Source organism: Papio anubis, chromosome 9 (assembly GCF_008728515.1).
Source record: "Papio anubis isolate 15944 chromosome 9, Panubis1.0, whole genome shotgun sequence".
Classification (NCBI taxonomy): Eukaryota; Metazoa; Chordata; class Mammalia; order Primates; family Cercopithecidae; genus Papio; species Papio anubis.
The window spans coordinates 32,159,082-32,173,488 of record NC_044984.1 but is presented as its reverse complement, the minus strand read 5'-3'; the positions used below and the strand labels follow the sequence as shown (position 1 = coordinate 32,173,488).

General features: G+C 38.0%; 1 protein-coding gene across 1 annotated transcript; it reads left to right on the top strand.

Moving 5' to 3' along the window:
• The first annotated feature begins 829 nt into the window (after positions 1-829).
• On the top strand, positions 830-1,835 carry LOC100999897 (39S ribosomal protein L18, mitochondrial). The gene is given in 1 exon segment (XM_003895914.4): positions 830-1,835. A coding segment is annotated over 1 exon segment (540 nt). The 5' UTR covers positions 830-945; the 3' UTR covers positions 1,486-1,835.
• The last annotated feature ends 12,572 nt before the right edge of the window (positions 1,836-14,407 follow it).

Genomic DNA, 14,407 nt, shown 5'->3' with positions numbered 1-14,407 from the left:
AAAATGTAGAAGTCCAGCTTCACGAAACAATGAGAATATTGCTGGCATGTATTGCATTTCACCTAAAGATGTATTAGAATTAATTTCCATGTCAGAGAGTAAAACTTTCCAAACTCCCTCAAAGTTTCACTTTCAAAAGTAACTACCCACATCTCTTAAACCTTTCTATTCGCAAAATTTAACAGAACTCCTGACTTTCTTCTTACTTCCCTTATCCCTGTCTGACCAAACTCTTCCAATCTCTAAGTTCTTTTGTGCCATTTCTTATGTTGATGATCAGAACCTCTTAGATTCTTGCAGTCTCTCTTCTGCTGTACTCAGCATATTGAGGGTCTTACAGGCACAAAAAAAAATGACTGTGAACCCAAGCCAAAAGGGAGAAGGAGTTCAGGGATGCAATAGAAGTGGAAATGAAAGGAAAATACTTAAAATAATTGTATATTTTCCTTTATTCCTATAACATAGTTGTATGTGTAGTAAGTAAAACACAGTATTCTACTGTTTCTTCAAATAAAAAAAGACAGTTTCTTTTTTGAAAACCTCCCAATATGGTATTAGTCTAGACTCTAGACAAGAAAAGAAGCAAAAGGAGAGAAATAGTAAGAGAGAGGAAAAAGAGAAGAAGGAGGAGAAGGAAGAAGAAGAAAGCGGGAAGGAAGAGAGAAAAGAAGTAAAGAAGGATGCAGGTGTGAAAGGATAATAAATCTCAGGGCCCCAAAGTCACTAAGCCAAAGGGAAAGTCAAACTGGGAATCGCATCAAGCGAACCTGCCTCCCATTTTATTCTAAATAAGATAGCTATGAAGATTTAAAAAGCTACATACCGAGAGTTTGGGGATCTACAGCAACCAAAGGCTTTTCCCTGACTTCATATGACTGCGGCAGGCGAGCGAGTGAGTCGTCCCTGAGGAAAAAGAGGCAAGGCTTTTCCGAGATCGTCTCAGCGATGGCACTTCGGTCGCGGTTCTGGGGGTTCTCCGTTTGCAGGAACCCTGGGTGCAGGTTCGCAGCCCTCTCAACCAGCTCCAAGCCGGCGGGGAAACCTGAAGTGCACCCTGTGGAAAATGAAGCTGTCGCCCCAGAGTTCACCAATCGGAACCCCCGGAACCTGGAGCTTCTATCTGTAGCCAGGAAAGAGCGGGGCTGGCGGACTGTGTGGCCCTCCCGTGAGTTCTGACACAGGTTGCGAGTTATAAGGCCTCAGCGTCATGTAGAAGCACTTGTGGAGCATCAAAATGGCGAAGTTGTGGTTTCGGCATCCACTCGTGAATGGGCTATTAAAAAGCACCTTTATAGTACCAGAAATGTGGTGGCTTGTGAGAGTATAGAACGAGTACTGGCACAGAGATGCTTAGAGGCGGGAATCAACTTCATGGTCTACCAACCAATCCCATGGGAGGCAGCCTTAGACTCGATGAAACGACTACAAAGTGCCATGACAGAAGGTGGTGTGGTTCTACGGGAACCTCAGAGAATCTATGAATAAATGAATAAATGGAAGCATTAATTGTTTTGAACATGTAAATATAAAACTGTCAGCCACTACAGCCATCAAAAGAGAGCATCTGGAAGAACAGCCAGCTTGGAAGTTTTACAGCAATAATGTTGCAGTGGAATATTATTTGTAGTTAAGGTCATCCTCCTTCCCTTTCTGTTTTTTTAAATCAAGAACTACATTCTGCCCCTGTCTTGGGCTTCAGAAGCATCTAAGAAAAGCAGTCGTCAATTATAATCAACTTTCAAAGGGCAAGTCAGAAGTTGTCTATAAATTACAAAATAAAGGCATGTTATGAACTCTTAAAAAAAAAAAAAGCTACATACCTCCTCACAATTAACCCATAAAGAAATTCCTTGTGGGCTTCAAGATCTTTACCCTAAAACAGTTCTGCTGAACTTCACCCTGGTAATGTAAATTGATAGCTTATCTTCACAGGTGAGGGACAAAGGAGAGAACTCAAAGTCATCCCTCTGCTCAACCTGAAACAAATGTGTATCATTGCTTCCTCTGACCTGTTGTTTATGTAAAAATGCAGATTCACTGAGCCAGACTAAGACATAAGTGACTATTACTTTACCCCTTTCTCACATGTAGATTGTGTATTTAGTGAAAGGCTAATCAAAGCCCAAAAGAATACAACCTTTGTTTCTTATCTACGCATGACCTGGAAGCACCCCCTCCAACCCAGCTTCAAGTTGTCCTGCCTTTTTGGACCAAACCAAAGTACATCTTCACATATTGATTGATGTCTCTTGTCTCCCTACAATGTATAAAACCAAGCTGTGCCACGACCACCTTGGGCACATGTCATCAGAATCTCCTGAGGCTGTGTCACAGACACATCATTAACCTTGGCAAAATAAACTTCGTAAATTGACGGATACCTGTCTCAGACACTTTGGGTTTGCACAGGTGGTAATAGAACTAGGTATAATATGAGAATTTCTATTGGTATGATGGTCATATATGCCTTGAGACAGCACTGGAATATGATTATGATTTTTGTGTGTTTATTTACAGAGCACCCTTCACTCTCAAGTGTCTCAATTTAGATGAGAAATTATGTTTGACAGATCAATCAGCAGAATAGAATGAGGTCTAACTTTGATATTACAGAAGTACCTTTACAAAGACAGAGTTGGTTTTTATCCATAAGATCTCAAAACTAGATTTTCCGTAGATGAATTCTTCAGGGAAGATATCTGCTAACTGTTGGCTTCTAATTGTAATTTTATTCATGGCTCTTGAGAAAACTGCATACATTTTAACCTATTCATGTAACTGAGTGTCCCTCACTTTTCTAAGAGGTGGTTTAATTATTATTACTATTATTTGCTTTCTCTTCTGTTCTCGTTTTCTGGTTTCCCACTTCCTACTTAGCCCTTTAAAAATGCAAATGTATTCTTTCTCATCTCCCTCACCAGACATGTCCTGCAGTGCAACTTCTAACTCTTTGCTCCAAGACAGGTCTCTCCTTGAGAGTCGACGGTCACTCTGCAGACCAAAGCATACCCACCACAGAAGTCTCACCTCCAGGGAGTTACCTTCAAACTTCCACTCTTGCCGCAGGGCTTTCATTCACCAGGAGGGCATGTCAAAAGCATGCCTACTTGGCCACTTTTACAAATTATTTCTTCCATGGAAGGTGTCATCTCAACTGTTCTGTAGATAAGGCACCAAGCTAGTAGAGGGGTCCCCTGCTCTGGCTCAATTTCCCCTTACCTTATAAAAATATCCACTTTCTGCTCCAAAGATGAAGTGCCACATTTAAAGGCAGGACACTTTGTACCCTTCCTCCAAGTTAACTTCAGAATAAATTCACATTTTTTGTATCAGACCTCTGTCTTGTTAATTGGACTTTACATGCAGTGAGCAACTAACTTGCATTTTGGTTACATTCAAACACCAAAAATCTCCAATATGAGATTAAATGAATCAGTTGCTGAGGGTGTTCTAGGCTGGGCCTTTTCTGACCTTTGGAAAACTAGCTGATTTTTTGGATTAAAGAGACAATGAACAACAAGGTTTTGATACAGACAGGAGACAGGGAAATACTGAATAGAAGAGGGTGGTTCCCCAGCAAAGGCCCCACCCTCAAGCCTGGAAACCCACACCCCTAAATGGGAATAGGCATTCCTGTATTTGCACCCAAATGTTGCCTTTTGGCCCACCACACTCCCATATCCTGTACCCATATAAACCCCAAACCCCAGGCTCTATGAGCAGAAGAGCAGAGGAGCAGAACAGTGGTGTGGCACAGGAGAGAGGAGAAGGAGTGTCTGAACATCAAGAGGAGTTCGGCTGGGGATGGTCAGAAAGGAGATGGGCCACCGGATGACCGAACTCCAGGGGAAGATCATCTTTCCACTCCATCCCCTTTCCAGCTCCCCGTCCTTCCCGCTGAAAGTCACCTCCATCTGGCAATAAAATCCCCTGCATTTATCATCCTTTAATTTGTCTGTGTGACCTGATTCTTCCTGGACACTGGACAAGGACCTAGGTACCAAGAAGGCACTGAGCTGGTTAACACTTAAGCCATCTGCAGAAGGCAGAGTGAAAAAAGCACTGTAACACATGTAGTGGGGTTTCCAGAGTCACAGACACCCACCCTTAGAGGTAACTGTGGGGCTGGAGCCCACAGTCTCTTGCCCTTGCTCCTGCACATGCCCATCTAAGTGCTCCTCCTCCTGTAAGAGGTTTGAGCACATAGCGGCCAAACAGGTGAGACACACCTGACATCCTGTGAGGGGGGTCAGGGAACTCTCCCATTTCAGTCCCAATCTTTCCAACTTCAAGGGCTAATTTTGATCATTCCAATGATGTCAAATTATTATCTTCACAGAATAATCAAACAAATCAATGCTCAATTCTGAAGTGAAATTAAGACAGCCTTGATTGAGCCACTCTGGCAGGTGAGTGCTGTAGACCTAGTCTGTTGAAAGCACATATTCCAAATGTCTTTAAAAAGCATACTTTATACATGTGAGCCTATTTTATGTAACAAGTGGGAAATTTTTTAAATCTTTCTAGAACTCAACATTGGTACTTTTTAGGAATGACGGTCAAAGAGTAGGAAACATGTAATTTTTAAAACTTCCTTCACTCTCCTTTCGCCTTTTTCTGATAAGTTTTCTGCCTCAGATATCAGCTATATGCAATCAATTAAATGAATAAACAGTTCTCTTTGAGAATTCAAAAAGCTCAGTCATTTGACTGATTGAAATGCCTGGCTTAGCTTCCTAGGGGTTCTTTTCTCTTGTATGTAAATTTAAGTTGATCACTGCCAAAATTTGCATATAAAGAATCTGTGGTTTTTAAATATATATAGTCTTTAAGGCTTCTTTTTCTCATTTTTTAAAAAGCCCCCAAGGAAGGAGGAAATGGTGAATTACTAATCAATAGGCATAAGGTTTCAGATAAACAAGATGAATAAACTCCAGCAATCTGCTGTCTAACATTGTACTGATAGTTAACAATATGTATTGTATGTTTTAAAATGTGTTAATATGGTAGATCTCACATTAAGTGTTCTTATCACAATAAATATGCATTTAAAAAAAAAAAAAGCCCAAGGAGGTAGGTGTGTGACCCTCTCAGAGAAAATACAATCTGAAAATGACTAGGTATCAAGTGACAAGTATGCATTCTACTATACGGTACTGTTCCTGTGAAGTCTCTAATGAAGTTTGAAGCAGACCTTTAAAGTTTTTCATGTCTTCTAGTTTAATTCACAGTTTCCTTAATCTGCAAAATAAGTTGCTGTGATAAAACAAGTCCTATTCAAAAGTGAATGTTTTGAAAATAAAATTACCCAGAGGAGATAACGCTCAAATTCAACACATAGTTTTTAAAGACTCATTATGTACCAAGCAGTGTTAGGTACTGTGAGGAACATAAAAATAAAGACGACATAGTTTAGTCCTCCTAGAACTCATAATCTAGTGGAGGAGGAAAAAGCCATAAATAAGCCCATGCAAGACAGCCTGAACATGAGACATAACAATGTAGAATGGAGGAGTTGTGTGAAAACAAAATCAAGTCCCACCCTGAACAAGCTGACAATTTCCTAGCAGAGACAAATCTTCTACCAATGCTAACATCAAGCAGAATGTCTTAAGAGGCTTATTAAAAGTGTACACAATGCAATTGTGTCAGATACAAACATTTGTAAAGTGTCTACTATTTGCCAATCTCTATGCATAACACTGGCATATTCACTGGCTCATTTAAAGAAAGGTGATACTAATTCTGAGAGGACCTTGAGGAAGTTCTGATGGATATCTAGAAAAGTGGTACAAATTGAACAAAAGCAAGAGCTTATAATTTTGCTCCCCTGGCTGGTTTGTCAGAGACCTCCATTTGTTCTCCAGCACTTGTACATTTTTTCTTAATACAGTTATACAAGTTATGCTGGCAACAGCCATCACCAAGTACACTATTGACTCTCTCAACCTGTCAACCTGGAAAAAATGAGACACGTCATTAAAGATTACTGATAGGGATACCCTAGCAAAAATTTAGTGATCTGAAAGTTCTAAAAATTTAAGGATTTTATGTTTTCTTTTGCATAAGGGAAGTTTTATGGCAAATGTCTTAACATTTGGCTGTAATTGGTCAGATTTGTTTTTTTCTTTAGTTCTTTAGGCAATATAAAACAATAATGGCTCATGCCTGTAATCCCAGAACTTTGGGAGGCTGAGACGAGAGGATCACGAGGTCAGGAGTACAAGACCAGCCTGGGCAACATAGTGAAACCACGTCTCTATTAAAAATACAAAAAAAAATTAGCCAGGCAAGGTGGCACATGCCTGTAATCCCAGCTGCTCAGGAGGCTGAGGCAGGAGAATCACTTGAACCCAGGAGGTGGAGTTTGCAGTGAGCCGAGATCGCACCATAGCACTCCAGCCTGGCAACAGAGCAAGACTCCATCTCAAAAAAAAGCAAAAAAAAAAAAAGAAAAATATATACCTTAGTAACTAAGAATAGGAAGGGCAAAGAGCCAAAAGGGGCTATATTTTAGAAATTCCTGACTCATACTGTTGTAGTATTAATGTTCCATCAGCAAAGTTTAGTTGTGAAGAGAATACAATACTCAAATTCGAATGTATTATACAGATCCTTGAATATTTTGTCTATAATTGTGTCAGTCTTTAATTTTTTTTTACTTCAAAAAAAATAAATGTTACTGTGGTGGGAAAATAGGCCCTAAAATTAAATTGTGCGATCTTTACTTAATCATGGTACAGTACACATTGTTCTAACAGCTGCCAGAAATCAAAGCTGGTTGCATGTAAATGGCAATAGCATAATCATGATGCAACTCAAAGTTGATCTTGTCCATTGAAAATTGATGTCATGCACCACATGTAGTGTACAATTCCTACAAATTGCCAGGAATGAATTTGACAGGCTAGCATCCAATTTTCTTTAGGAAAACTTGTCCGTAGTCCTTTCAATCTTGCAAACTACCCAAGGATCTTAATGTGTATTAAATGTATCTAAAGTTGACTGTGATAACGGCAATGGTCTTTAACTGCACCCTGATGATTTGTAGCTTCTTGTTTTTCATGTAATATCAGAGTGACCTGTGTACTAAAGTTAATGGCTGCCTGATTGCTTATACTTCAGGGTTGTTTTTTTTTAAGTTTACCAGCTCTGCAGATGATTTCTATAAAGAAGAAAATTACAAATGCCATCAATTAGTTATCATGACTTCTACTGAAGATACATTAATTTAGTTGTATTAGGTTTAGAAGTATTCCTCCGATTCCTTAGTCTATTAGCACTTTGAGTTTATCTATCTAAAATGACAATATTATTCTTTTCATCTGCTAGTTAAATATTTTTAAAGAAACACTGCTCCAACTGTCAAAGATTTATTTTCTCAAATTTGTTAACCCCAAATTGTTACCATATAATTAACTATAATCATAGCTAATGTTGCCTTATTCAATGTTCTTAAACATATTTAAACTTCTCCAATCTGCATTTTGGTGCTTCAAAAACAATTTTTGTTCTTCCTGGCATTAATTCATTAACATTTACCTGACAAAATATATATAATATATAATTTTGGGATGATATATATATATTTGAGATGAAAATATATAATTTTGGGATGACATAAGAGTACTATAGAAAATATTGACTTATGTTGTGAAATGTATTTACACAAAAATTTTCAAATTCTTAATACATCCTTTTTGTATAGACTTCTATACAGATTTAGCATGCAATGTTTGTTGAAAGTTGAATTAGTCATGATATGCTAGCCTATACTTTGGTAAAAAGAAAAATACAAGAAATCTGAAATTTTGGTAATTTAATCCAGTAAGGATTTATTTCTTGCTCACATCAAGTCCAGTGCAAATTGGGCACCCCTCCTTCATCTCATAGGTACCTCGGTAACGTATGATTTCCAAAGTCCCCACTTCAGAAGAAGAGAGACGAGAAGAATTGTTGCATGAGTTGTTTTTAAGGGACAGGCCTAGGTGTGATTTACCCTGGCAAGTGGCCATAATGTGCAAGGGAGCTTGGGAAACTGCCATGTGCCTGGAAGGAGGAAAGTGAAATGGAATTTGGTAAACACATAGCATTGTCCCTGCCACACAAAGTCTTCAAGAAAAATACTTTCAGGACCGAAGAAAACAGGATGCATTTTTTTAAAGCAGTTAAAAATCAGAGTTAGTTTCATGCTAGTGTAAAATGACATTTTGAGTCACAGAGACCATGAACCTCAACATGGAAGTATTACTTAAAAATTAACCTTCTAATTTTAAAACAAATCCAACACTCTTTATGCCTTTTTATCAAAGGTACAGATGACTGTTTAAAATATGGCACTAACCTAAATATTTCCTACACTTCTTCCAATGAGGAAGGTCATATGATTTCCCTTTCAGACTCTTTTTAGATCATCTTGTTTCTTATGTGAATTATATCACACCCACCATGTCTCTGCTGCCATCAGAGACAAATGTAGCCTCCCCTTTGGAGCCTCTTCTTACAGATCAGGTATTCATTCTGATTATTCACCATCTGTGCTGTTTTCATTAATAAATAGTTTGAATATTACCATTTCAGTATTTACACATTGTCTTGCACCCATGTGCATACAGGCACACATCTGCACACAGTTATTCATGCACACACACAATGGTCACCATCAATTTATTTTCCGCTGCCTTGCTTTATTCTCTTGCTGTGCGTTTTTTAATATGCATTTATTTGCTTTTTGTTTTGTATACTGTTAGGTCCCTTTCTACTAGGACAGGATCTGGCAGCTAGGTTCTGCTTAATTAATAATTGATAAAAAACGAAGTAAATGAAAATGTTTTATGTTTCAGTGTCAGTGAGGGTATGTATCTCTCTGTGCTCCCCTTTCATCACATGAAAGAAAACAAGGTAAGAATCTTTGACTTCTCAGTTGATTTTGGAAATTGTGCAATGTACCAAGAAAAACTATGGCATTTATTTTTTGAAAAAATCTTAATTTATTTAATGTGACCCCAGGTTTTTTTTAGAAGAAAAACTAAGGTTTGGAGAGTCGAAGCAGCTTGCCTATAGCTGGTGTTACTCATGTTGCACACTCACAAGCATATTGTTACCTAGATCTGTGTGAGAAGAATTCTCCTTTTTTTTCATTTTACTTTCCATAACTGATTTTATCTTTCTCACGAGTGCTAACCCTTTGAAAGGCAGGTGAGAAAGTGGAAGGTAATAGTGTATAGATTCAGTTTTAAAAGTTTTGTAGGGAACTCAATCTCATTTGAGTAAATGCTTGTTTTCAGACTTTTTCCTTCTTCTTCTGATCCCCAAAATGGCATCTGGATGCATGTAAGAGCTTAAGAAATGTGTTGGTGATGGAAGAAGGGATGTCGGAGAAATGCTTTCTCTCTGGTATTTTCCGGGTTCTGGGATAGGTTTGGTCCATGACTGATGTTTACTGACATGCAACTGCTCATCTGGGCTTTCAGAGAATTTCCATGTGCCTGACACTAAAGTCTGCGACCCTGCTCCTTGATTTCTAATCACAAAGTTCCCGTATACCATGCTGGGTTTTTTCCCAACTCTAATTCCCCCTGGGTACATTGATCTTGGCACTTCACTGGCCACAGATCAGAGCCTGAAGGAATTTGTGGACCCTTCTTCCCAGTCACCTGCAAGCACCAGTGTTGTGACATCTTTACCCAGCCACCTCTAATCACCAATGATGGAAATGACACAAAGCCCAATGCAAGGATCTTCTTAGAAGCCTATTACCTTTCCAGATTCTGAATCAGTAAGAAAGCTACTAGCACCAAATGTATTGAGTCTCTTCAAACCCATGTGAATGTTTGTATAGCACCATTTCACAAAGAGCCACCAAGCGTGTGTATTGTGTAGAAGGGGAAGAGCCACTAGTGTGTGAGGGTTGGAGAGGACACTGGAGTCCAACATCTCTCTGACTTCTGCCTCTTCCTTTTCTTCATACATTTCATTGGGTTGGATCAATCTGGCATTACAATTTCTGCAATATTTGACAAGAATTCTTCTTACAATGTATCTAATTCAATGTAATTCCTGGTTTAATCTGGTACAGATTACATTTAGTGTGCCATTTTGCTCTCAAAAGTGTCCCAATTCAGATGCTAAATTATACGGTCATTTTACTTAAAAAAAAAAAAAAAAAAAAATCTGTTTCCAGATCTCTAAATTTGCTTCGACATGCAAAAAAGGCTTAAAGAAATTTAGAAATCCAGAAATCATTTTCTCCATGGACAAAGACTGACTTTCAAGAAAATTAATCAATCCTAAGGCTGGACAAAAGAGAGATCAATGTGAGCTAGAATATATTATCTGGGAGTAATAATATCTTGATGTGCTAAGGTGTTTTATTTTAACTAGTAGAGTTTTCTTTGAAATAAATGTCTTTAGGATTTCTAGGGACAAGTGAGACAGGAAAAAGAAAAAGACCACTCCAAGGACTAATCAAGTTCAAATTACAAGAGCTACAAGGCATGAAAAGTAGAAACATGGTTCAACCCCTAGACAATTATAGGAAGAAGAGTAGTCCAAAAAATGGGTTGGTGGCGCAGGGAAAGTCTCCTTTTCACCTCCCAACCTCCAAACATACTTCTAGATCAACCACAAGCCTGAGAATATGACATTGGCCCAGGTAACAAGTGAAACAGACAAAAAGGTGGTTTTGTCCTGACAGTGCCATGGAGCATTCAGGTGTCCAGTCTCCTTTTCAATAGGACAGAGACCAACCACCTTGCTCTGGTTTCAGAGGATATACAATATCAGATTCAGGAAGTTGGAGATGTTAGAAGGAGTTTTACAAAGCTAAATTCAGAAGAGAAGCTGAAAATATTGGGGGAAAGTTTATGCTTAAAGAAGTTACAATTGTTCCCCTTTGGCCAAATTCATTAAATGTAGTCAGAATACATAGTCACTGGTTCAGTTCACACACATGCTTATCATCAATGATCAATGATGACTCTGAAACTAAACATGAAAAAGTATGAAATACTGCCTTTCCCAAAAAGAGGAAAAAGAAAAGTCAGCCTGTGTTTAGTTACTTTAAACTCAAGACCTTTAGAATTTAAGATCATCTATTATAAAGTAAGAAAGCTTATATCTTTTAATTATTTTGCTGACCCATTGCTAAAATAAGGCATCGTACATACGTATTCAAATGGAGTCAGTCACATGCTGCCAAAACAAAGTAAAGAATGGTATGTCACTCAGACAACTACAAAAACTTTAAAAGAAAACTAAGTTTTATCAAAGGCAGTCTTTTAAGATAAGACTGATTTTATTCCCACTTTTCTACAAGATCTATTTTATCTTCCCAATATTTTATATAAATTAGTCACAAACTTTCTCAAATATTATTAAAAGCTAGAATTTATTGAGCCTTACTGTAGGCCAAGCACTAGGTAAAGTATTTCTTGGGACATTGTGGAAGGTGCTATTAGTATATCTGTATTAGTCAGAGTTCTCCAGAGAAATAGAACCAATAGGATGTTAAAAAATATATATGAAAACATATTCCCATAGAATGCCAAGACCTCTCACACAGATAAGGTGTCCCATAGATAAGTCTATATATGGACAGATATTTATTTTTCAAAACTGACTTATGCAATAACAGAGGTTGGCAAGGTCAAAATCTACAGGGTGTGCTGGCAGACTAGAGACCCTGGGAGAGCCAGTGCTGCAGTTCCAGTCCAAAGGAAGTCTGCTGCAGAATTCCCTCTTGCTCAAGGGAGGTCACTCTTCATTCTATTGAGGACTTCAAGTGATTGGATGAGGCCCACCCATGTTATAGGGCAATCTCTACTCAAAGTCCACTGAGGTAAATGTGTATCTCAATCAAAAACAACCAAAAGAATGTTTAGACAGATATTTGGGCACCATGGCCCAATCAAGTTGACACATAAAATTAACCATCACAAGGCTCCTTTATTTGTCAGATAAGAAGACAGAGGCATAGGGAAATTACTCACATGAGGTCACAAGCTAGTAAGTTACAGGGCCAGAACTCCAACAAAGTTTATTTGTTTGGAAATTTAGCACACTAAACCACCATGCTTTGCAACAGGGCAACTGAGAGTTTGATAAGTTAATTGGGAAAGTTGGATCTTTCCAGACAAATGAAATAGTATGCATTAAGGCTCAGAGTATTAAAAATGCCTGGCTTGTCAAGGGAATACGGTAAAGTCCAGCATCATAGTAATGAATTTACTACTTAGTTTGTTATATATTTTTTAACTGGTCACTCTATATTGACCTGGTTTCTAATGATTTACATGTTTCTTAAATGATACACCTAGAATATCAGGAAACTGAGACCTGAAACCCACAGATATTCTTGGTCACCCACAGATTTCCTTTCTCATCCTTATGCATTGTTGTTACATCCTTAGCTCAAGTTGAGGGACGGTTTTAGAGCTTGCTGTGCGGAACAGACAATTCTGTTGACTCTTAGGTTGTCCTTAAGTGTGTCTCTGAAGTGAATATTCCCGAAAAGAGTTTACTTTCATTTCTTAAGGCAAGAAAATATTTTGCTTTTCCTGAAATACTAGTATTTTCCTTTTGCACAGACAATGCAAATAATTCTATTGTAATAATTCTTTTTTTTTTTTTTTTTTGACAGAGTCTCACTCTGTCACCCAGGCTGAAGTGCAGTGGCATATCCTCAGCTCACTGCAACCTCTGCCTCCCAGGTTCAAGTGATTCTCCTGCTTCAGCCTCCCAAGTAGCTGGGATTACAGGCACATGCCACTACACCAGGCTGATGTTTATATTTTTAGTAGAGACAGGGTTTCACCATGGTGGCCAGCCTGGTCTTGAACTCCTGGCCTCAGGTGATCCACCTGCCTCAGCCTCCCAAAGTGTTGGGATTACAGGCATGAGCCACCGCTCCCAGCCTTGTAATAATTGTTCTTATTTCCCCTCACCCCTGCTCTCTTATCTTTGTTATTCAATTTTAATTTTGTTTTAGTTTTATACACTTCTATCTTTATTGATATTAAGAACCACTTCACATTCTTTATGCTGCAAAACAGGGAATAGAAGAATAAATGTGTGAGCGAATAAATCAGTGAGCAAGTCAATAAACAAAAAAACAACTGGCAAAGAAATAAATAGCTTTCCATGACTTTGCTCTTGCCAGAAAAAAAAAGCAGGGAAATTTCAACCCCAAATTCTACCCTGCTGGTTCAAGGGATGATAGGTTTCACATGAGTTCATGAAGACCTATGATTGCTTTTTGTCAAATGTCTTGAGAGGCTATTTTTCTCATTAACCCTGACTTATAAATAATTCAATTGATGTCTTGACTCCTAGTTGTAGGTTCTGCTTTAGTCACATCTCTTACATTACCAATGCCCTAGGTTCCATGTGCAAATAAAATTTCAATAGCCCTATTTTGACATTATTTGTAAATATCTCAGTGTACTTATAGCTTAGGTCCTAGTTACAAGATCTCTTTCTCTCTCTCTCTCCTCCCCTCCCCCAACAAAATCTCCATGTTGTGTGTATCAGTGGTACATTCCTTTTTATTGCTGAGGAGTATGTTACTGTATGAATCTACCACAGGTTTTAATCATTCACCAGTTGAAGGACATTTTGTTTCTAGTTTTTGACAATTATGAATAGTGTTGACATAAATTCTCACATACAGGTTTTTGCATGAATATAAGATTTTATTTCAGGGGAACCAATAAATACCTACTAGTAGGATTGTGAAGCTATAAGAGAAGTAAATGTTTTTAGTAAGAAGTCACCAAACTGGTTTTTAAATTGGCTGTACCTTTTTCCATTTTCAGCAGTAATATAAGAAAGCGCTCGCTACTGGCAGTTTTACTGTTTTTTAACCTTTAGCCATTTTGGTAGGAGTGCAGTGGCAGCTCATTGTAGTCTTAATTTGCATTTCTCTGATGGCTGATAATATTAACATCTTTTCATGTTCTTATTTATTACCTACCCATTAATGTAAATCTGTAAAGAGAGCTAAAGATAGTTACCTTAAAGTGTATAAGTAACATTTTTATATCATTAGAGTTGTGGTAGAGCCAAGACATGAGTGATAACAAACCAGTCTAAAGCATTCTGCTATGTTCTGAAAGACACTGGCATGAATCTTAATTGATGGAGTCTATTAAAATCTCCTTTGGGGGAGGGACTATAGGATTTATTCCTGAGTATGTGGTAATATAGCTACCTCAGTTAAATTGAGCTGAATGGGTCAAATTAAGGTAATTCAAGCCCCTACAACTCTTCTGCCCCTTTGAGATAAGAATTTCTTGATGCTACAACCTCTTGAGATTATCCATCTCTTTTCGAAAAACGGAGAAACATATGAAAATAAATGTTTTGGTCTATATTAACTGTCACTCCTTAGATCATTGAATTTTCCTTT